General features: G+C 43.0%; 1 protein-coding gene across 2 annotated transcripts; it reads left to right on the forward strand.

Annotated features, from left to right (window-relative positions):
• The first annotated feature begins 4,776 nt into the window (after nt 1-4,776).
• Nucleotides 4,777-10,442, forward strand: Polr3d (RNA polymerase III subunit D). Of its 2 annotated transcripts, none has more exons than XM_027927210.2 (9): nt 4,777-4,892; nt 5,109-5,278; nt 6,129-6,172; nt 7,544-7,695; nt 7,796-7,920; nt 8,086-8,254; nt 8,627-8,892; nt 9,352-9,504; nt 9,654-10,442. In XM_027927210.2, the coding sequence occupies exons 2-9, from the start codon at nt 5,114-5,116 to the stop codon at nt 9,774-9,776; spliced, it is 1,197 nt and encodes a 398-aa protein (XP_027783011.1). In that variant the 5' UTR covers nt 4,777-4,892; nt 5,109-5,113; the 3' UTR covers nt 9,777-10,442. The 2 variants fall into 2 exon arrangements, with proteins under 2 accessions (XP_027783011.1, XP_027783012.1); XM_027927211.2 differs by having other exon boundaries at nt 9,352-9,459.
• Nucleotides 10,443-24,274: the final 13,832 nt, after the last annotated feature.

The raw sequence follows: 24,274 nt of genomic DNA on the forward strand, positions 1-24,274 counted from the left end.
AGTATGCACTCTACCACTGAACTACACCCCCATTCTTTTTTTTTGAGACAGCAACTCACTACATTGCTGAGCTGACCTCAAACTTGAGATCCTTCTGCCTGAACCTCCTGAGTATCTGGGATTATAGGTGTGTACCACCACACCCAGCAAGCCTCTGTGGTGTTTGTTTGTTTGTTACTGGGGATTGAACCCAGGGGTGCTTTACCACTGTGCTACATCCCTAGTCCTTTTCATTTTTTATTTTGAGACAGAGTCTTGCTAAATTACTGAGACTGGCTCTGAAATTGTGATCCTCCAGCCTCAGCTTCCTAAGTAGCTGGACTCACAGGCGGGCATCACTGTGCCCAGCTAAATCTCTGGTTTATAATCTGTAATAGGCATCCATTGGGGAGTTTAAGCAGAGGTGTGACCTGATGTGAAATGTGTCAACAGTACTGTGTTAAGACTAGACTATGGAGGCCCATCTGGAAGGAGGCCAAGCAAGAGGCTGTTATAAAAACTACAGCAACCAATAATGATGGTGGGTGCAGTAAGAAGTGGGAAGATTCTGCCTAAATCTGGAAAAGCTCACATGGTAAGTGTGGAGCATGAGAGAAGGAAAGGAATCAAGAAAAATTGCAAGATTCTTGACCTGAACAACTAGAGGGATGCAGTTGCCATTTACTGAGATGGGGATCTCTCTGGAGGAGTAGAAGGAGGAGAAAGATCACAAGTTTAGATGTGGATCCGGGTCTGAGATGCCTAGCAGACATCCAAGTGGTGGTGTGGGACAGGCAGTCATTTGGGGTTCAGAGACTGAACTGTCAGCTGGAGACCTACAGTGAGGAGTCATGGGTACACAGTATCCACTTTGAAGCAGATGAACTGAACCATGGCGATAGGGTAAGTATAGGGGGAAAAAAATAGGAAAATTCCAAGGACTGACTCTGAAAGGTCTCCAATGTTTAGAGGTTAGGCAATGAGGAGGAACCAGCAAATGAATGGCCTGCAAAGTGAAGCAAATAAATTAGGGTAAATTACATATAGGGACATGTAATAGCTTGAACTTGGGTAGTGTTCTCATGCCACACATTCCTTTTATTGTACTGATACGTATTCAAAACAATTCCTTATTCATTCACATTTCCAATGCCCATAGAGAATTCACAGGAACAGGGTTTTGACAGAATCACATCCATTACATGGGGTTCAGCTAATAATAGTTTTCAGGTTTCTTTTCAGGCCAGGAAGAAAAAGAAGAAAAAGAAAAAGAATGAACTCAGGAGAAAATGAAGAGAGAGGTGTGGGAACAAGTAAAGAATGAAAGCAGAATGGTGTTGAAATCATATTAACTTGATTGGAGGGAAGGGGAGAAACAGTTCTTGAAAGAAAATTATAATAATCACTGATAGGAAGTAACCCATAAAATCTCAAAGGTAGAAGGCCTGACTGAAGTCTCTCCTCTTGTTTTTTTAGGGGTAAAAAATGCTGTGAAAAGTCCACAAATATTGCAAGAATCAAATTGATTCAAAAAATTTTAATGCAAGACAACAATGTGAAGTAGTATTTAGCCATTAAAGTAAAAATTTAGAAAAATATTTAATAAAGCAGAAAAATATTTATAGTATATTATTAAGAGAAAACAGCTGAAGTCTAAGACACCAGTGCTTATAAATTACATGTGTTCTTTCCCTATTTTTTTTTTTTTAAAGACAGAGTGAGAGAGAATTTTAATGTTTATTTTTTAGTTATTGGCGGACACAACATCTTTGTTTGTATGTGGTGCTGAGGATAGAACCCGGGCCGCACGCATGCCAGGTGAGCCCACTACCGCTTGAGACACATCCCCAGCCCCCCCCCTTTTTTTTTTTAAGAGGAGGGAGGGAGGGAGGGAGGGAGGGAGAGAGAGAGAGAGAGAGAGAGAGAGAGAGAGAGAAATTTTTTAATATTTATTTTTAGTTTTCAGCGGACACAATATCTTTGTATATGGTGCTGAGGATTGAACCCGGGCTGCACGCATGCCAGGCGAGCGCACTACCGCTTGAGCCACATCCCCAGCCCCTTATTTATTTATTTTTTTAAAAAGCAGATTATAGGGCTGGGGATGTGGCTCAGTGGTACAGCACTTACTTAACACGTTTGAGGAACTGGGTTCAATCCTCAGCACCACATAAAAAATAAATAAATATATGTGTACATCTATAACTGAAAAAATTTTTTTTAAAAAGCAGATTATAGTATGTATGTAAAATACCTTAATTTAAAAAATCTAAACACAAAGAAAAATAACTTCAAATATATGTTGATGAAATAATTATTTTAATTTTCATTTTTTAAAATATTACCATTTTTTTCTATGATGAATATTTTTTTGTGTGTGAGAAAACCAAACAAAAAATTAGAAGTTGCTGAAAGGCTGGTATATTTCACAGCCCAAGGAATGAAACTGAAGCAATCACTTAGTGCTGCCATTAGAAGCTAAGGGCTGCTGGGTATAGCTCTGTAAGGAATAAGAAGGGTTTGGGTTTGCTTTGGTTTGATTATCCAAATACCAATATGCAGCAGAGTGTGGTAGCACATGCCTGTAATCCCAGTGACTTCAGAAACTGAGTTAGGAAGATCCCAAATTCAAGGCCAGCCTCAGCAACCTAGGGAGACCCTGTCTCAAAATAGAAAATAATAAGGGGTGGGAGTGGCTCAGTGATTAAACGCCCATGGGTTCAATCCCAGGTACCCAAAACTAACCACCAAACAAAAAGCCAAAACCAATATGGAGACAAGAAGTTTAAAAAGGTCTGGTTAGAAATCAACAAAATAGGGCTGGGGTTGTGGCTCAGTGGTAGGGTACTTCCCTAGCATGGGTGAGGCACTGGGTTAGATCCTCAGGGCCACATAAAGATAAATGAATAAAGAGATTGTGTCCATCAACAACTAGAAAATATTTTTATAAAAGAAATCAACAAAATATTATTATTAAATTGGCAAAAAAGTTTAAAATTTAAGAGCCAATGCTTGAAAGGATGGGACAGTATCTATATTTATATTCTTATGTAGTATATATATTCATAGATCTATGTGTGTGTATACATGTAAATAACTATATGTATATAACTAGAAATTGCATTTTAGCATAGCACTTTTTGAAATCAATTTAGCCACATGGATGAAGAACCATAAAATGTGCATATTCAAAATGACATAGCCACTGGGAAAACAGTTTGTCAGTTCCTCTTAAAACTAAGCATACAACCATACAACACAATTGCATGCATGGACAATCATTCCAGAGAAATTAAAGCATCTGTTTACACATAAACCTGTACATGTTTGTTCACAGTAACTTTATTCACAGTAGCCTTAAACTTGGAAATAACTCAGAGGTCCTTCAAAGTATGAATGGTTAAACAAATCATGGATATTCAGCAATAAAAGAGAACATTGATACGAGAAGTAACTTTGATGATTTCCACGGAATAATGATAAAAGCAATCCCAAGAAGTCATATAGTGTATGATTCCATTTCTAGAACACTTTTGAAATAACAAAGTTATAGAAATGAACAGATTAGTGGTGGGAGGAGCAGAGCTGAGGGAGGTGTGGATCTAAAAGGGCAACCAGAGATCCTTGTGATGAAAATGTCTTGTATCTTGACTGTAAAAATGTCAATATTCTGGTTGTGATATTGTAGTAGAGTTTTGCAAAATATTACTATTGGGGGAACCAAGGAAACAGACTTGAAACCTCTCTACATTATTTATTACTGCATGTTTATCTACAATGATCTCAAAGTTGTTGTTGTTGTTGTTGTTTTTTTTTAAGATACATCTTTTGGGCAGTTACTCCTGGGTCTGGAAATCTGTCCTAGGGATATAATTCAAAAGTAGAAAAAAATTTTTTGAATATACCAGATGTTCACTAAGCTGTGTTTACAACGGGAAATGACTTAAATGACCAAACGGGAAATAGGTTGTCATGATACGACCACCTGAGAATTACAATTTGTCATTGGAAGCAGCAACACTATCTGAAAAAGGATATAAAATTGGGGTACAATGAGTTTTGTGAAGTTGACTAGCAGTAGTCTATATGGAATTCTAGAAGAAATGGTTCCCTTTCCTCAAATTCTACGTAATGGAGTCACAATAAAAGTTCTTTGAATCTGTCCCTCCAGCAGTAGAGCAAACTTCGTTTTCAGATTCCCTCCAGGCTTTGAGTTAAGGGAGCACACGACAGTCTGCACAGTCGCAAGCACAGGGGCAGGTGTGATTAGGCACCCGGGTCTGCTATAGCAGGTCCTGGGATGCCCCCACAGCCTCACCCCAGGACCCCAAAGGATCTGGGAATGGAACCCCCAGCCAGGGAGAGCTCTTTGACCACAGACACAGTGACCACTCCAAGGTCACCATGAAGAGCCCGCTGCCCATGCTCAGCCTGGCCCTGGGCTCCCCAATTCTGACTCCGGGTCTCGCTCTCTGCCCCGCGCCCCTAGCTCCATCCCCTGCCGCGACCCAAAGCTCCCAGAGACTCCGCCACGGCGACTCCCCACTTTGCAGTGTAGCCACCACCAAGGACCCCAACCCAGAGATCAGCCACTCTGCCACCGCCCCGGACCAAGCCCCCCGAGGGCCGTACCGTAGGATATCCCAGACCTGACCCCTCATCCTTTTTCGCCCTCTCAACCCAGCTTTTCCCGACTCCGGGAAGAACCGGGAAGAGAAGGCGGAGGGGCACCGAGGCGCCGCCTAATAAATACTATGGCCCGGCCCCGCCCTCCAACGTCACTTCCGCCTCGCGCCAAGATGGCGGCGCCCGGGCTCTGCCACGCAGACTTCCGCCCTGTGCGGAGATTGCAGTTTGGTGGCGGGTCGCGTCGTAGGTGAAATCGTGACGCGTGGTGTGCAGCAGCAGTCCGGGTGCGTCCCCGCTTGGGGCCTGGGGAGAGGGCGGGGTGAGCCAAAGGCTCTAGGCGGGGTGGTCGGGGGAGCCTCGCCACGTGGGAGGGGGAGGAGCTGAGATGCCGCAGCAGCTACGCCCTAAAGGGGAAGGGGCGGAAGGCCACGTGGGTGGGGTTCCGCCCAGGATCCGCGTGTCGGTCCCTTCAAGTGACTTCGTTACCCATTCTCTCCCAGGCAACATGTCTGAAGGAAACGCTGCGGGCGAGTCCAGCGCTCCCGGAGGGCCGCGACCCCTCCTCTCTGGGGCCCGGGGGCTTGTCGGGCGGCGACCTGCGCCCCCGCTCACGCCGGGCCGCCTTCCCTCCATCCGCTCCAGGGACCTCACCCTCGGGGGAGTCAAGAAGGTACCTGATGGCTGATTTCTAAAGAAATTCAACTACCCAACTAACTATTCCAGGCCCCTGGGATTCAACTCGTGTCGATAGGACCTACTCTGTCCCCAACAGTGATGTTCGGCCTCGTGAATCTTGTCCCCAGACTTATGCCTACTCCTTTTCAAATGCTAGGGCACCTATTTCAGGTCTAGGTACAGGGCGCAAGATGTTGAGATGTAATTGAAGAGCAGAGATTCTAGTTAGCTCAAGATGTTCAAAAAGCAGTTTGAGCAGCGCTTATTTTAGTGTGTTTTGGACATCTTTAAAAATCCCATGGCAGACATTATGTATATGACCGTGGATGTAAAAAGTAGCCCTGAAAGGGGAGAACAAGTTTCAGAAGCATAAAGTAGCCAATTTCTTAAAGATTTAACATTGCCTTGGAAAATTCTGGTGACAGTCTGTTTGTGTCAACCTGTTGTGAGTGCTGGCAGGTCTTTTGTCCTCTCTACTGAAGCCTTGCTCTAGAAACTGTTTCCCCGTGATAGTGACTGGTCTGTAGCAGTTATTAGACAGAAGTGAGATGAGATAGGTTCTTTAGGTTTTTGGAAATCTGGGAGTCTCTTCTTTCTGAGGAGAGAAGCTGAGATTTTAAGGTTTTGGACACCCCTCTCTTCTCTCTAACTCCACTACCTCTACAGCATGATGGTCTTCTTTTCAAACACATGCCTGTCTCTAAAAACTCTTACTAGTATGGAATGTGCAGAAGAGAGCCATGGTGGTCTTGGCCCATAGAAGATGCCCATTGGGAATTTTTATATTCCTCTGTACTTTGAGGTCAGAATTTACCAAATCAGTGACTCCTGTATTTTACTTTCAGAAAACCTTCACCCCAAATATCATCAGTCGGAAGATCAAGGAAGAGTAAGTAGCTAGGTCTGCTGAATACTTGCCCCTTACATACTTGCTCTGAATTTGGGGCTTTGGGGAGTGACCTAGGTGTGTGGCTCAGAAACTTGAATTCTTGTCTTGGGGTTCTTTTCTGTAGTGGTTTTCATCTCTGACTCCCAGGTGATTTTTAAGTGCAAGCTTTTAAAAAATACTGATGTGAAAAATCGAAGGAACTCGAGACCATCAATCATGTTAAGCAAAACAAGTCAAACTGAGAAAGTTAAGGATTGTATATTTTCTCTCATATTCAGAAGCTGGAGAGGAAAAAGGAAAACAAAAGTGGAATGGGTTTCCTCTTAAAAATCAAAGGGAGATCAGTAAAGGAAAGGGACCAAATGATGGGAGATAAGGAGGAAGGAACAAAGTGGTACGGAGTGATATTGGCCAAATTATTATGTGCATGGATGAATATGTAACAATAAATCTCATCAATATGTACAGCTATAATGCACCAATAAAACATGAGGAAATAAAAACGGAAACAAAAACTACTGATGGCCTGAGATACTGTGTATTAGTCAGTTTTCCATTACTATAACAAGTAAGTGAAGTAATTCAACTTGGAAAAGATTTATTTTGGCTCATAATTCTTACATCCATGATCAGTTGGCCCCATTGCTTTTGGGCCTGTGGCAAAGCAGCACATGATGGCAGGGTGAGGCAGAACAGAGCTTCTCACCTCATGGCCTGGATGCAAAAAACAAAAGGAGAGAAAGAGGAAAGAATCCAGGGTTCCAGTATCCTCTTTAAGAGCTTACCCCCAGTGACCTGAAGACCTGTTGCTAGGCCCCAACTCCCAGTTTCTACCACTTCCCAAAAGCACCCAACTGGGGAGTAATCCTTGAGAACCCAACTTCATAGGACATTTAAGATTCAAACTGCTGGGCATGATGGCACATGCCTGTAATTCCAACAGCTTGGGATGCTAAGATGTGAAGACCACAAGTTTAAGGCCAGCCCTGGCAACTTAGCAAGACCATGTCTCAAAATTTTGAAAATAGAAAAGGCTGGGGATATAGCTCAGTGGTAGAGCACCCCTGGGTTTAATCGCTGGTACCACTAAAAAATAGTAAGTAAACAAAGATGTAGTACACTTTGTGTTTCTTCACATTCCAGCCTTCCATGTTTTTGGACAGGAAGGTAAAGTTGAGCAAACTGCAAGGCCCCTGCCTCATCAAGGAAGTGATAAAAGTGCCAGACCTAGGATTGGGTTCTGTTTTTCATGGTGTACTTATTGGCTCATAAACTTTCTGCTCAGTTAGATGAAGTGAGATGGGAGAGTAGGGCCAGTTTTCTGAGGCAGAATGAGTAAGTGATTTCCCTTTATCTGTTCTTTTTTTCCAGGCCTAAGGAAGAAGTAGCTGTGAAGAAGGAGAAGCGTGAACGGGATAGGGATCGCCAACGTGAGGGGCATGGACGGGGACGGGGCCGCCCAGAAGTGATCCAGTCCCACTCTATCTTTGAGCAGGGCCCTGCAGAAATGATGAAGAAAAAAGGTACAAAGAGCTAAGTCGTGGATTTCAGTTCCAACTGCCCGAGAGAAGGGCAAGAGTGACAGAGTTCCTTATTCCTAGTGAACAGGGTGATTTCCCACAGGGAGCTGGGATAAGACGGTGGATGTGTCTGACATGGGACCCTCTCATATCATCAACATCAAGAAAGAGAAAAGGGAGACGGATGAAGAAACCAAGCAGATCCTGCGCATGCTGGAGAAGGATGATGTAGGTACTTGGAGATGGGGTGGGGGGCTCCGAGGGAAAAAGAGCTCACTAATGTCCTGAGATCCTGGTGAGCGGCAGGAACCTTTGGTTAGAAGGGGACTAAAATGGACTATGATCCAGGTACAAGTGCTGTCAAGCTATGTGACCCCATCTCTTCTTTGGTAGTTCATTGATGACCCTGGGCTGAAAAACGATATGCGAAACATGCCTGTGCAGCTGCCCCTGGCTCACTCGGGGTGGCTTTTCAAGGAAGAAAATGAAGAGCCAGATGTTAAGCCCTGTCTGGCTGGTCCCAAGGAGGAGGACATGGAGGTGGATGTACCTGCTGTGAAAGGTATCCTGTCAGTTAACTTCCCTTTTCCCTGGAGATTCCAGGAATTCCTCAGATAAGCCTTCAAGACTTCTGCTCCTGAGCCATTCCTTTCCCATTCCAGTTCTGAAATACAGGAGCTGAACAAAGACAGTTTGTCCCTTTCTGAAGGTTTATGTATTGACAAGGAGGGTGGATGAGAGCCTCAGGTATCACTTTTTAGAGAAGTCACACACCTCTTGAATGTGCTGTTTCTTTCCCCTCTCCAAAAGCAGTGTCTCCCTCCAGCTTCCTGGCTGAGTGACAGTGGAACAGATGGGGGTGAAGGACTGGGAACAGTGAGATGGCATAGAGGGAAACAGCTTGATGTCCCTTCCTTTGTCTTACCCTGGGCAGTAAAAGAGGAGCCACAAGATGAGGAGGAGGAGACTAAGGTGAAGCCTCCTCTCAGAGCAGCCAGGAAGACTCCAGGCCTCTCAAAAGACGTGTCTGTAGCAGAGCTGCTCAGGGAGCTGAGCCTTACCAAGGATGAGGAGCTGCTGTTCCTCCAGCTGCCAGACACACTCCCTGGCCAGCCGCCCACTCAGGATATCAAGCCTGTCAAGACGGAGGTGCAGGGCGAGGATGGACAGATGGTGGTCATAAAACAGGAAAAAGACCGGGTATGCTCAGGAGTGAGTTCTGGGGAAATTGCAGGGTGGGAGCACCAGGAATGGAAGCTGACCTGTGGAGGGAAGCACAGGCGTGCCGTCCGAGTTGAAAAAGAATGGTAGGCATTTGTCTTCAGCATCTGCAAGGGGTTCAGGGCCTGGGCTTTCAACCCAGGTACATGTGTGTGCTCACTTTTTGTAATGAATAATTTAAAAACAGACAAACAAGAGAATGTAAACTCCTATGTACCATTGTTCAGCTTCAGCAGTTATCAGTATTTTGTCCATTTGTTTGTGGTAGGTTTTGTTTTATAACCTGTGGCAGATAGCCGCAGAAGAAGGGGCCTCTTTGGGAAGCTTATTCTGACCCCTGCTGCCCAGGCCTCTGTGGGGGATGAAATGGGGGTTCATTCACAAAAGGTAAAGTAACGAACTCCTTGCCTAGTTTCCATCCCTTGCCTCTCTCCATAGGAAGCCAGGCTGGCAGAGAACACTTGTACCTTGGCTGACCTGACAGAGGGCCAGGTTGGCAAGCTACTCATCCGCAAGTCAGGGAAGGTGCAGCTCCTCCTGGGCAAGGTGACTCTAGACGTGACAATGGGAACCACCTGCTCTTTCCTGCAGGTGCGAGACCCATAGGGCCATGGAGAGGCTCTGGATGGGCTGGGTAGTGCTGAGAGAGGGAGGGGGTTTCTTGAGCATATCTCATGAGATTCACAGACTGAGGGCTGGGGCATGGGATGATTCTGAATCACTGTCTCTGTCGGTTGCAGGAACTGGTGTCTGTTGGCCTCGGAGACAGCAGGACAGGAGACATGACAGTCCTGGGACATGTGAAGCACAAACTTGTATGTTCCCCCGATTTTGAATCCCTCTTGGATCATAAACACCGGTAAAATGAGCAGATGGAGGAGGATAGTGACTGTGCCCACGGCTGCTGCCTGCTCCAGACGTTTTGTTCTCCAATCTGGGCGACCCAGAACGGGCCCGTTTAGCCCACCCACTCCAGCCTTTGGCAGCCATCCTAGTTTTCTCTCCACCAGGGCCTGCACAGCTCCTTCCCCCAGCAGCTGTGAATGGCACAGTGACCTTCCCACAGCGTGAAATCGGATGGCACCTCTTGCTACTGGAGACTAGTCCCTGCTATTTATTTTTATATTTATGTCTTAATCTACTCAACCAACTGCATCCTCTTGAGGTGGAGTGGTCCATGGGAAAATGGAGGCTCCTCTTGGGGGCCTGTGGAGCTACAGGGACAAGAAGTGGAAGGGCTGCAGATTGGGCTTCTGCTCCCTCCTTCCTCATAGGAGACAGGTAGGAGAGAGCAGGGATGGAGTCTGAGACTTTAGTGCTTAGTCCCAGCTTGTTGGTTCCAAGTTCTGTGTCCTTGGACAAACTACCTAACCTTTCTGAGCCTCATATTCCTCATCTGACAAAAATGGGGATAATACCTACCTCACAGGGTTGGTGTGAGGATCATATGGAATATTGTGGATGAAAACTCCTTGCACAAGGCAGATGTGTATACCTGTAGGCACTCAATAAATCTTAGCTTCCCTTTCCTTTGCCTGAGTATTTTCAAACAAAATGTACATCCCAGGAGTCTCAAAAGAAGTTACTAGAGCTGTTCATGTCTCCACTTTTGTCCATCCATCCATCTGTCCGTCCTTCCTTCCTTCCTTTCATTTTTGTGGGCCTTGTGCATGCTAGACAAGCACTCTGTCAGTGAGCCACATCCCCAGCTCTCCTTGATTTTTCCTCTGCATTTCATCCCACCCCACCCTGGTTCTGATGCTCCAAATGTTCAAGTCTGTTCTGTGTCTCATAAATGCTTTCTGTGTGAGTTACTAGCTGTAAACTGTTGAAAAAAATCAGAGACCCCTTTTGGCACTCTGCAAAGGTCTTTTGTTAAAATGGGGCCCAAACTCACTCTCTGCACCCCTACAGTCAGTAGTCAGTACTCCTCCAGCTTTCATTAAAACATTTTCTCAAAGGAAACCTGGAAGCTAGTTGTGGTGGTGCATACCTATGATCCTAGCTACTCTGAAGGCTGAAGCAGGAAGATCACAAGTTTGAGGTCAGCCTATGCAACTTAGCAAGACACTGTCTCAAAAGTAAATTAAAAGAGTTAGATATGTAGCTCAGTGGTAAAGTTCCCCAGTACCAAAAAAAATTTAAAAAATAACCACCAAAATCATGGCCACTCACAGTGAATCATCACCACACCACGTCAAATAGTGTTAAAAAATAAACCCTTTCTAAGACCAAGGTTAGAGATTGAGACTTGACAGGTGACCTTTCACTTCAAAATCTGTGTTTTGAGTTCCCCTTTGCCTCCCTGCCATCAAAAGATTTCCTGTTCAGCATGGATTCCAGTCTCAGCTGTCATGCTCTTGTTGAGCTTGTGGATCTATGATCTTGTTCCTTCTCCAGGTCATTTCTGGTCTGTGTAGATTCTCCTTCCACCCTGGATAGGACTGAGATGTTTGCAGGTTAGAACAAAGTGGCACAGCAGTGCCAGGTGACTGCAGGCTGACAACACAGCCTGCTCTTTTCAGTATGTTGCCCCTGCAAGAGGAATGGACCCCAGTCCCGGTGAGAACTATCTCTGCACTGCCAGGTTGCCCTGTAGCTTTTGGATGCTTCCTCCTTTAATCTCATTTTTCTGCTTCTGCTGTTATTTATCCAGCATAGCTGGGCTTTTCCTACAAAGCCTCTCAAGCTGTCCAGCCAGGAGCTGTGAGGGGATTGAATATTTAGTGACCACATTGCCCTTTCTGGAGCTGGTAGCTTGTGTTAGTTCTGTCAGTAGTGTTCTGCTCTTTGCTCATTATAGAGAACTGGAGTAGAAAGAGTTCCTTGAAGTATGTGCCATAGAAGTCTTGCTCCATACTGCACTGAGCTTTGATTAGCTCTGGGCTCCAGCCCTTTGTTCTTTGTGTGTGTGTGTGTGTGTGTGTGGTGCTGGGGATTGAACCCATCCATGGGAGGCAAGCACTCTACCAACTGAGCTATATCCCCAGACCCTTTTTGAGTTTTTCAATAACTGAGGCACTGCCTTTGGGTCTCTGTTATAATCCCCTTTCTCTGTTCTTTCTTTTCTTTCTTTTTTTTAAAGAGAGAGAGAGAGAGAATTTTTTTAATATTTATTTTTTAGTTTTCGGTGGACATAACATCTTTATTTTATTTGTATGTGGTGCTGAGGATTGAACCCAGCGCCTCGCACATGCCCGGCGAGTGCGATACCACTTGAGCCACATCCCCAGCCCTCTCTGTTTATTTAGTTCAAAAATACTCTTCTGCTTTTTTTTTTTTGGGGGGGGGGTGGGGGTTGGGGGTGAGGGACACTAATCCAAGGGTCCTGTGTCATTAGATGTTTGGTAATTTGCAGTCTTTGGTTCTTCAAGAAAGCTTGAGGAAGAGCACGTGCCGCCTCCATGTTCATTTTGCCATCTCTTGGGGATTGAAGCTTGGGACTCTTCAAAAGTCCTTACAGCCTGTATCTAGATCCCTATTGCACACATTAGATCTCATCAATAAAAGTGTGGAGAAGCTGGGAGCAGTGGCGCGGACTGTGATCCCAGCAACTCTGGAGGCTGAGGCAGGAGGATCGCAAGTCAGCCGGGACAACCTGACGACTCCCTGTCCCAAAAATAAAGGGTTGGGGATACAGCTCACTGTTGGAGCACTGCTGAGTTTAATCCCTAATACTGGGGGAGGAAAAAAAAAGAAAGCTGTGTAGAAAAAGACAAGGCAAGTCTGCTTTCTTGGCTGTCTCAGAAGCACACATTTCTACCACCAAATATGTGCAAATAATGGGAGAAAAGCCCAAAGTCAAATTCATATATGGGTGCAAATGGATGCAAATTTATTACTACCTGCATCTGCGTGTATATTTTGTTAGAAACAGCAGGGGAACCTTAGGTTTGCTCATTTCTTTAACTACATGAGCAAGTGACAGTTTGGGCTTTAGAGTTTAGGCTTAGATAGGGATCCAATTCTTATCAGTAACCCTGAGGAGAAAAAGTCACTTATTCTTCCCTAAACCTAGTTGTTTTTGTTTTTAATTTTCCAAAAGAATGAGATAATGGTTCTTTTTATAATGTTGTTTTTATGGTAGCGTGAAGATGAAGTATATGAACTATATTGGTGCCAGACAGATAAATGCCTTAACAGGATATGTCACCAGCACAAGCAACAGGAAACTAGATTGACAGAGACTTCAGCCACAAGGATGTTCATCATGTAGCAAACAAGTTCTGGAGATAGGTGGTTCCAGAGTTCAGTGGCAGCCAAAACGTCTTCAGGATTTTCCTGGAACCATTTGCTCTGCCGTCCTCAGTGTTACAGAATGGTTACTTCAACTCTCAACATTATTTCTTAAAATGACAGTGTCCAAAACTGTATAGGTCCATTTTTTGGTTGCTGTCACCAGGGACCATTCTTCTACCACTTGAACTCTTGGAGGAAACCATATCCAAACCAAAAAGCAAAGCAGTAAGCAATGGGCAGCAGTCAGGGATCTTTGCCATCGCTCTGCTCATAGAGGGTAGTTTTAGAAGCCCCATAGATTTGCCCAAGTCTTCATAGTGCTGAGCTATATATCTGCCCTGGGACCAGGCACTGGCAAAGGAAAAAGAGTAGACCAGTTTATTTCCTTCTATACTGTGGCCTGTGAGATGGGATTTTGTTAGAAGGGAAAAACAAAGTGTCAGGTAGCTAATCTATAATAGTTGCCACCATGTTTTAAAAAGTATTGTAGATAGATTGGGAGGCTGAGCCAGGAGGATCACAAGTTCGAACCTCAGCAACTTAGCAAGACTCAATATTAAAAAAAAAAAAAATTGTAGCACAGCATTGTGGCATATACTTGTAACCCCAGGTACCTGGGAAGCTGAGGCAGAAGGATCACAAGTTTAAGACTAGCCTCAGCATCTTAGACCCTGTCTCAAAATAAAAAAGGCTGGGAATCTAGTTCAATGGTAAAACACCCCTGGGCTTTATCATTCCCAGTACCACAAACAAAATAATAAAAATAAATATTAAAAAAATAGTGTAATAAAATCAAAAGATTATATCTAGGTAGAATTTTTAATATTCAGTCACTTTTTATTCTGCTAAATAAACCAGTTTTAACTTTTTAGTCCATATTCTTTCAGATTCCAAATTTTGTGTATTATATACAATGTAAATTATATGCTATTTTATCATGTGCTCCAACTCAGTCAAAAATATGCAGTTCTTTCATGTCACTGAGCATCGTGTTTCAGATATATGTGAGTTAGCTGGAAGGATGAAAGATAGCATACTTTAATCAGACCCACCACATGGTCCAGCTGAATTGAGCCCTCAACCCTAGGCTGTTAAAGGTAAGAAGACTTATTTCCTAGTTATGGTACAAAAGTTTAGTGCTAGTGTGGGCAACGTAGCAAGACCTGTCTCTTAAAAAGAGTGTGTGTAGGGAGAGGGCAGGGGAGTGGCAGGCATATGACAATAATTAGAGCAGGCCTCACTGAGAAGGTCTGATCCCAGAGAGGATGCAGAAGGATCAGGAGGGAGCCGGGAGAATGTTCTGGGCAGAGGGAAAGCTTGATGGAGACTGGTTTGGAGCTGAAGGAGTAAGAGGGGAGCAGCAGGGGAGGGGTGCCTTTATTCCACTGTAAGGACTTTGTCTTCATTTTTAAATAGGGAGTCGTGGCAAACTCCTTTATCTAAGTTTCCAGGGAGTGATGTGTTCAAGCAAGGGCAGAGCAGGCTGCAGATCCCAGGCCAATATAATCAGCCAAACAACAGATGGTAGTGGCTTGGATAAAGGTAGTAGATGGTAGTAGAGGGTAGTAGTGGATGTGTAGGAAGTGATTGGATTCTAGTTTTTTTTGTTTTTGTTTTTTAAACTGGGGTTGCCTCACACATACTAGGCAAACACTCTATCACTGGGCTATATTCCCAGCATTTCAAAAAAAAAATTTTTTTTTTTTTTAGACAGGGTCTCATTAAGTCACCCAGTCTGACCTCTAACTTGCAGTCTCCTGACTCAGCCTCCCAAATCACTGGAATCACAGGTGTGAGCCACAGGGCCCAGCTCTAGATACTTATTTTGAAGGTTGAGCCAGCTTGATCTGCTGATAGATTAGTTGTGGGTGTTAGAGAAGAGTCAAGTTCAGTCCAAAGTTTTGACAATAGAAAACAGCCAAAAGCTGTAGGAAAATGGTCGTGACTTGACTTTCTTCCATCTTCCAATCTCAATTGGTAGAAACTAATTCACATCCAGAACTCTACTGCAAGGGATTTAGGGAAATGTTAGTATTTTGCTTTCTAGCCCCTGAAGTCTAGGTTGACATTTATAAAGGAGAAGGAGCCTAGAGGATGGTGAGTTGTGCCTACCGTATCCTCTGCAGTTGAGGCACCAGTCCAAAGCTGGAATGTGGCCCTGTTGTGCTGCCTTCCAAAGGAAAGCAGCCCCCATAGCTAGACCCACCACACTCAGAGTGACTCACAAACATTTGCACAATATTTTTCACATGACTTCTTCTGGAAATGTCTCTTATGTTGTACAACCTCAGTACCTAAATTAGAAGCTTATCTTTGGACTACAAAAATTTGCCTAAGCAATCATTCCTCAGTTTCTGGATATTTAGATTTTTCTAATTTTTCACTGTTTTTTAAAAAATGACGTGATAAAAACCTTGCTAAATTGTTGCTGACGTTGTCAACTATTTTCCTAAGGTTCTTTATTAAAAATAGCTTTACTACCCGGGAGTGGTGGTATGCACCTGTAGTCTCAGGTACTCGGGAGATTGAAGCAGGAGGATCATTTGAGCCAAGTTCCAGACCAACCTGCTGAAAAACACAGCAAGACCCTGTCTCAAAACAAAACAAAACATCTTTGCTGAGTCAAACTCTGACACTTTTAAGGCTTTTGACAGATTTTGCCCTCCAGAGTGTTTGCACCTATTTACATGCCCATTAATAATGCATTTGTAAACTTACATGTATAATCAAGATTCAATTTTTAAACTATATGAACCTTAAAAAAATGCTCAACCTGCCTTGTGCTCACCCGTCTCTGGGTGGCTGTCTAACCTTCATCAGCAGGACTGATGTGCTGAGGACACCCATTTATCAGCAGGACTAGTGTGCTAAGGACACCCAGCAACCCATGGTGGTGTTTCCCAAACTTGTTTTGGGTAGTCATATTTACTCTTGTAATTACATAATTTAACTAAGTCATTATATAAACTGATAAAACTGAGAGCTAAAAGAAAGTCATTTCTGTCAGAAATATGATAAGTACCTAATTTTAAGTAAGTATATAACTGATGAAATATGAGTGCTAAAAGAAAGAGTTCTTAGTTCTTTGGTACCAAGGATTGAACTTAGGGGCACTCGACCACTGAGCCACATCCCCAGCCCTATTTTGTAGTTTATTTAGAGACAGGGTCTCACTGAGTTGCTAGTGCATCGCAGTTGCTGAGGCTGGCTTTGAACTCGCAATTCTCCTGTCTCAGCCTCCTAATCTGCTGGGATTACAGGCATGCTCCACTGCCCATCTGAAAGAGTTCTTAGTTCTATGGAAACTAGGGTAAATACTTTGGAAACTCAACAAACATGAGTCACTGAAAATACTGTTGCATTCAGTTTAGGCAATATGAATATAAATATAGGAAGGACATCATGAACATCTGGGGTCATTCTGCACTCAGATTGCTTCACAAGATCTCTAATGCTTTGACTTCTCAATGCATTTTTAGAGAAACCAAAATTGGCGATCTTAGCAGTGCATTGTAGATTCCATAGAATGCCAACCAGCATGCCTATTTCTTAGAGAAAAAGACTTGTCCCTGCACCATTGAATGTCCTTTTTATGTGTGTTAGGTTAAAATATTTAAGACAGATATGTTTCTTTTATTAAGCCAAAGTCTGTTCAATTTAGAAAATGGCATAGGATCCTCCTATGACCTCTGTGACCTCCTGAGTCATCCCACTCCAGCCACCCAAACCTATGCTGTTTGTGTCACACAGCAGGCAGGCTCCATGTTTGGGACTTTTGCATTCTTTTTCCCACTACCTAGAACCCACTTTCCCCAGGTATCTTGTTTCTTGAATTCCTTCAGTTCTTTCAGACTCCCTGACCACCTTTCATAAATCAGCAAACTCCCAACCCTGATGATCCTTATGCCTCTTTTCTTGCTTTCTTCTTCTCAATAGCATTTGTCATCATTTGACTTATTGTTTCCTTTTTTTTTTAAATTTATTTTTTAGTATTTGGCGGACACAACATCTTTGTTTGTATGTGGTGCTGAGGATCGAACCCAGGCCGCACACATGCCAGGCGAGCGCGCTACCGCTTGAGCCACATCCCCAGCCCTTGTTTCCTTTTTTTAATCTGGTATTTCATCTAGAACACAAGCTATAGAGTAGAGATGGTTTTGTGCATGACTTTTCCCCCAGTGCTTAAAATACTTTCTGGCACATAACAGATATCAAGTAAATGTTGGTTGAAAGAACACAGGCTCGAAGATTACATGGGAAAGTTGTGTGTGCTCAAGAATTTTTACATTTCTGCACAAACATGCAAGTGAGAAAGTTGATATGACTGGACAGTCTCCTAGATTCCTCCTAGGGAAAGAATGCCCATTACTCTCTAGGGAGAAGAAAGGATCAGGCTGACCTTGTGGGTAAACCTTTGCACCAGTTTAATGTACTGTCTTCATGGTTTCCCCTGGTGAGTGTACAGTTGGCACTGGCGTTATACACAAATGTGCTGTGTGCTCATAAACACCAAAGGGAGTTATACCAATCAGGAATTGCAGCATATAGAGATGTGCTCTTATCTTCAGGACCCCAGAATCCTAGTGACTTTGAGCTAAACATGTTTGGTTGTTCATTTTCCTGTTTGGAACATGTGTCCAAGAGAGGCAGTGTCCACCTGAAGTGCCCCTATAGGGGTGTTGAATTTGTTACCTCCTTGATGTGGCTAAGAAGTAAGTATGCTCCTTTTGAAAAGCAGTTCCTAGCTTGCTACTGGGTTTTCATCAAAACTGAACACCTCACAATACCTAAACTATGGAACCAACACAGATACCCTCAACAGATGAATGGATAAATAAAATGTGGTATATATGCACAATGGAATATTAATCAGCCTTAAAGAAGAATGAATTTATGGCATTTGCAGGTAAATGGATAGAGCTGGAGAATATCATGCTAAGTGAAATAAGCCTATCACAAAAAATATAAAGGCCCAATGTTTTCTCTAATATGCAGATGCTAATTCACAATGTGGGGTGGCTAGGGGAAAATAGAGGTACTTTGCATTAGAGGGGAGCGAAGGGAGGGGAGGAAAGATAGTAGAATGAATCAGACATTATTACCTTATATGCATATTATGATTATACAACCAGTGTAATTCTACATTATGTACAACCAGAAGAATGAGATGTTATGCTCCATTTATGTATGATGTGTCAAAATGCATTCTACCATCATGTATAACTAATTAGAACAAATAAAAAACTGAACACCTGAGAAAGTATGTCACAATATGTACCCATTGCAACCTGTGACTGGCCTCCCATTTTGGGGTAGATTAAATTTAACAACTAGCAACGGGAGAGGAGCCAAACAGCCTCTCCTGTCAGAAATGGTACATTCCAGCACTCTGGCCTGGCCCTATTGGCATTTCAGATGGATGTAAAAAAAAAAAAAAAAGGCACCTATTCCTTTGGGGGCAGTTTATTCTTTGCTCTACAGCCTAAAGCAAAGCCACCAGCTCAGTGAGTTTTCCAGTTTGCAGAGGCCCGCCTAAATGCCAGGCCTTTCTTTACAGATGTTTGGCTAAGCTGAAACCAGCAGCAGCCACAGGCTGCTGGGGCTATTTGGTGTCAGCTCCAGCTGTGTGCATTGGAGGTGGATGTGGTCACTCCACTCAGATGGCACAACGAAAGCTGTTCTCATAGCTCTGGCCAGTACTCCTGATGAACCCTGACTAGTTTCACTGATTCTTAGGCTGTTGACAATGGCCTACCTATTTGGTCTGCCATTTGGAAAACTACAGACTGACAGATTAAAGATTTCTCTTGTTAAGGCCATGAACCATGTAAACAAATCATACTGTTGATAGAACCATGTGACTCACTCATGTAGGTGCCCGTGATAAGGGTACATTCTCTGATGAGATGAATTGGAATCAAGGTGGAAGCTGTGTTGCACCTCCCAGATTGCTACCTCTGCTGCCCGGATTCATTGCTGTCCCGGTCATGGCAGCACACTCATGAGCACCAAGCAACGGACTCTGCGTTCCAGATGCACAAGCTTCCACTGCATACCGGGTTTGGGACTCCTGATAAAAGTTGAACCATTTGTCTCTTGGCAAGGGAGGCCAAAATGCACAGGGCAAGGCAATTGAGTCCACCCAACCTCTGACTCCCACTTGGAGCTACAGGCTTACCTGTGCTCACAGTCTTTTAGGTTCCAGTGTTTCTGTCCCAGTTCAATTAGTTGTCTCTGGCCACCCCATTGTGACCCTTGAAAATAATCTTTGTCTTTCAACTTTGTGAAAAGGATGTACCTTTTATCACAGTGGATGCTCCAGCCACTCAGGTAGACCTTCTAGACTGCCCGCCATACACAGATATTTGATAGTGTTGATCACTGAAGTGGCCTCCTCAAAAATGAACAACTTCTGAGTCTACCTTTGTTGTGCTATGAATGTCCTCTCCAAAACTCACATTGAAATTTAATTCCCTCTCTGATGGTATTGGGAGGTGGGACCTTTAAGAGATAATAAGGATATGAGAGTGAAGGCTGTTTTCTCTTGCCCTCACCCTCTCTTGCCATGTTGGCTCTGCCATGTTGTACAAAGGAGGAAACCTTCACCAGATGTCGCCCTTCAATTTTGGACTTCTTGCCTCCAGAACTGTGAGAAATTTATTTTCTTTATAAATTACCCAGCCTGTGGAAAACTTATCTGTTTATCTTTTTTTTTTTTTTAATTCAGCACTAGAAATTGAACCCAGAGACTCACATATGCTAGGCAAATGAGCTATATCCCCACCCCTTTATGATATTCTTTTATAGTGACAGAAAACAAACTGAGGCAGCATCCATTGCCTTTTTCTGGCCCATACACATTTTTAAGTGTCTTGCTTGTTTTCTGTTGCAATAACAAAATATCTGAGACTGGGTAATTCATAAAGAAAAGAGGTATATTTTGGATTACAGTTCTGGATGTCCAAGAGCATGGCACCAGTATTTGTTCAACTTTTGATAAGGGGCTCCTGGCAGAAAGTGGGAGCAGGTACATGTGTGAGAGATACCAAGGGGAGGTTCTTGGCTTGCTTTATAACAGCTTGCTCACGAAAACCAATCCATTCCATTGATAACTAACCCAGCCTCTTGAGAGACATTCATTCATTCATGAGAGACATGCCTCCTGCCTAAATCACCTCCTGAAGACCTCACAAAACTGCCACACTGGCAATAAAATTTTAACACTAGTTTTGATTGAGACGGACCACTTACGAACCATCGTATTAATCCATAGTACTGAACATAACTGTTCTCAGAAGAGGATCATTCTCTCTTTCAGTTCTCTGGGTATTAATCAGGATGAAAAAGTGGAGACCCAGTTCAAGTTCAAGCTGGACTGAGAACCAGGAGAGCCAAAGTTGCATTTCCAGTCCAAAGGCTGACAGGTTGCAGATTCAGGAAAAGCGGATGTTTCAGTTTGAATCCGAAGGCAGGAAAAAGCTGATATCTCAGTTTGAAGGCCATCAGGCAAGAGGAAGTCTTTGTTAATTGGAGGAGAGTCAGATCTTTTGGTTTATTCTGGCCTTCAACTGATCAGATGAGGCCCAACCCATTAGGGAAGGCAATCTGCCTTATTCAGCCTGTCAATTTAAATGTTAATATCATCAAACCTCCAGGGACACTCAGAATGTCTGACCAGATATCTGGGCATCCTGTAATACCAAAGTGACATAGAAAATTAGCCATCAGCTGGATGCAGTGATGCACACCTATAATCCCAGTCACTTGGGAGGTGGAGGCAGGAAGATCAGGAGTTCAAAGCTAACCTCAGCAAATTTAGTGCGGCCTTAAGCAACTTAATGACACCCTGTTTCTAAATAAAATATTTTTTAAAAAGGTCTGGGGAGCTGGGGATGTGGTTCAAGTGGTAGCGCGCTCGCGTAGCATGCGTGAGGCACTGGGTTCGACTCTTAGCAACATGTAAAAATAAAAAAAAATTAAAGATGTTGTGTCCACCTAAAACTAAAAAATATTTTTTAAAAAAAGGTCTGGGGGAGTGGCTCAGAAGTTAAGGGCTCCTGGGTTCAACCTCCAGTACCAAAAAATAAAAATAAATAAAGGAAGAAAATTAGCCATCATAGTCTGTCAGGGCCACCATGAACAAGAGCTAAACACACCTCTTTAAGCCTTGAGTAAGGAGGTACTGAACTCAGCAACATTTGTTTCATCAATTATCTTAATAGTCTCAGTGGGACCTCCAATTCTCTAATTCCCTATTCTCCATGCCCAATTATGGTCTTTACAATTGCAAAATAAAATTTTTCTAAAGACAAAAAATTCCCCACATATTATGAGTTTAACATCACTCACTTTCTTCTAATATCTCTTACTTTCCACCAACTAATCCACAATTCTCTGAGAATCTAAGCACAATTAATTAACTACCGGAGAGAAGACCAAGCCCACTAATTCTTAAAATTCACTCTGGAATGACCCCATCCCTGTTCAGGCACCCCCTCCCATGACATGCAAATCAGCCAGGGTCACTCCAGGTGAATTGGCTGGTGCTAAATAATCACACAGACACAGAAAGTACCTTTTTCTTGGGGTTCAGTGATGGCTCCTCTGCCCCAGCTCCCACAAGGGAGGCAAGAGAGGCAGGCAAAAAAGAGAGAGAGGGCTCACCTGAAAACATCCTATTTATTGAGGGGAAGACATTTGAGAAAGTTCCACCCATATAAGGCAAGAGATTGGGTTTCAGGGGGGGTGTAGCCCAGTCCCATTGGGTGATGCCCACTCCCAAAGCTGCACCTCTCTTGCTGAACAGAGGAAGTCCACATGCATCACAGCAGGTGCAGTGCCATTTCAGTACCTCCTGAACTTAAAGAGGTGTGCTTAGGGGCTGGGGCTGTAGCTCAGTGGTAGAGCGCTTGCTTTGCACGTGTGAGGCACTGGGTTTGATCCTCAGCACCACATAAAAATAAATAAAGATATTGTGTCCATCTACAACTAAAAAAATATTTTTAAAAAAGAGGTGTGCTGAGCTCTTGTTCATGGTGGCCCCCCAACAATAGTCATTATCTATTTTTCTTGCAATGGCCATTTTAGTGGTTATGAAATGATATTTTATTGTGGTTTTGTGTTTCTGTGATGAATAATGATAATGTGCCCATTACCAATTTATATACCTTCTTTAGTGAAAGATTCATTGGTATCTTTTGCCCATTTTTAATATTTTGTTTTTCGACTTATTACTGAGCCTGATATGTTTTGTTATTTATTTTTTTCTCATGAGTTCATATCTATTGGACTTCTTGCCTCCAGAATGTTGGAGCTTTGGTAGCCTGGCTAAGAGTATATTCCTCCTGGGAGGATTTATATTTACCCTTGCCAGGAACCCAGAGGTACCACAGACATAGGTCCAGTTAAATAAAATTCTTCCTGTAGTTTCTAGACTGAAGAGGTAATATAGTTTTATACCCTCAATAGTACTATGGCTTTAGTGATCCTATTTTCTGAATAATAACAATCACCATCAATCAGAATGCACAAACAAAATACATACAAGGGCAAAGGGTCAGAATATTTGAAATTATAACTGCCTAGGAAAGTCAAGATTGTATATAGTTATAGGTCCTCTTCACCTAGGCAGAGTCAGATGACAGAATTTGGTGTTATGACTTTTTTGAGTTTAAAAAATTGTAGTACCTGTAACTTAACTCAAAATACTTTATCTTAGTGTGGTATGTGTGTGCTGTTTTCTTTTAATTGGCAAACAACAATTTCATGTATTTATGGGGTGCAATGTAATGTTTGATATATTTTTACATTATAGAATGATTAAAGTAAGCTAATTTACATACCTATTACCTCACATATTTATCTCTTAGTGTGTCTGTGGTGAGATAGTGCTTTTTGTTTGTTTTTCTCCAATACTGAGGATGGAACCTAGTGGTGCTTTACTCCTGAGTTATATCCCTAGGCCTTATTTATTTATTTATAAATATTTATTTTTTTAGTTGTAGTTGGACACAATATCTTTATTTTATTTATTTATTTTTATGTGGTGCTTAGGATCAAACCCAGGGCCTCTCACATCCTAGGAAAGGGCTGTACCGCAGAGCCACAATCCCAGCCCTATTTTTTGAAACAGGGTCTTGCTAAATTGCTGAGATTAGCCTTGAACTTGCAATCCTCCTGCCTCAGTTTCCTGAATTGCTGGGATTACAGGTGTGTGCCACTATGCCTGGCAGTGTGTGCTAATTTTAAAAAATATATTTTTTACCTGTTGATGGACCTTTATTTTATTTATTTGCATGTGGTGCTGAGAATCAAACCCAGTGCCCCACACTTGCTAGGCAAATGCTCTACCACAGAGCTATAATCCAGTCCTGCTATTTTTTGTTGTTGTTGGTTTTGTTGAGATGAAGTCTCACTGGGTTGTCCAGGCTGATCTAGAACTATTGAGCTCAAGCCTCCTCCTGCCTCGCTCTCCTAAGCATCTGGGATTATAGGCTCACTACCACATGCAAAGTTGTGTGTTTGTTTGTGGTACTAAGGATTGAACCTAGAGGTGCTCTATCATTGAGTTACACCCCCAACCCTTTTTATTTTGAGACAGGGTCTGGCTAAATCACTGAAACTGGCCTTGAACTTGTGATCCTCCTGCCTCAACCTCCCAAGTAGCTAGGATCACAGATGAGTGCCTCTGAGTCCTGCTTTCCATGTGTTATTTTATTTAGTACCAGGGGCACTTAATTACTAAGCAACATGCCTAGCTCTTTTAATTTTTTTTTTTTTTTTTTTTTTTTTTTTTTTTGAGACAGGTTCTCACTAACTTGCTTAGCATCTACTAAATTGCTGAAGTTGGCCTTGAATTTGTGATATCTGCCTCAGTCTCCTGAGTTGCTGGAATTACAGGCGTGTGCCACCATGCCCGCCTCTATGTGTTATTTTAAATTGCTATCCTAGAAATGGTTAATTAACAATCGAAGTACCCTGATAGGAAATATAAACTCCAGGAGAGGTGGATGTGAGTGAGTTAAGACATTAACATAGACTAGACACATTTGTGTCTTTCCACAATCTCAGAATTTTTGAATAACAATAAATTCACAAGCTATATTACTTTCATTGGTTGTTA

The sequence above is a fragment of the Marmota flaviventris genome, chromosome 3, assembly GCF_047511675.1.
Source record: "Marmota flaviventris isolate mMarFla1 chromosome 3, mMarFla1.hap1, whole genome shotgun sequence".
Lineage (NCBI taxonomy): Eukaryota > Metazoa > Chordata > Mammalia > Rodentia > Sciuridae > Marmota > Marmota flaviventris.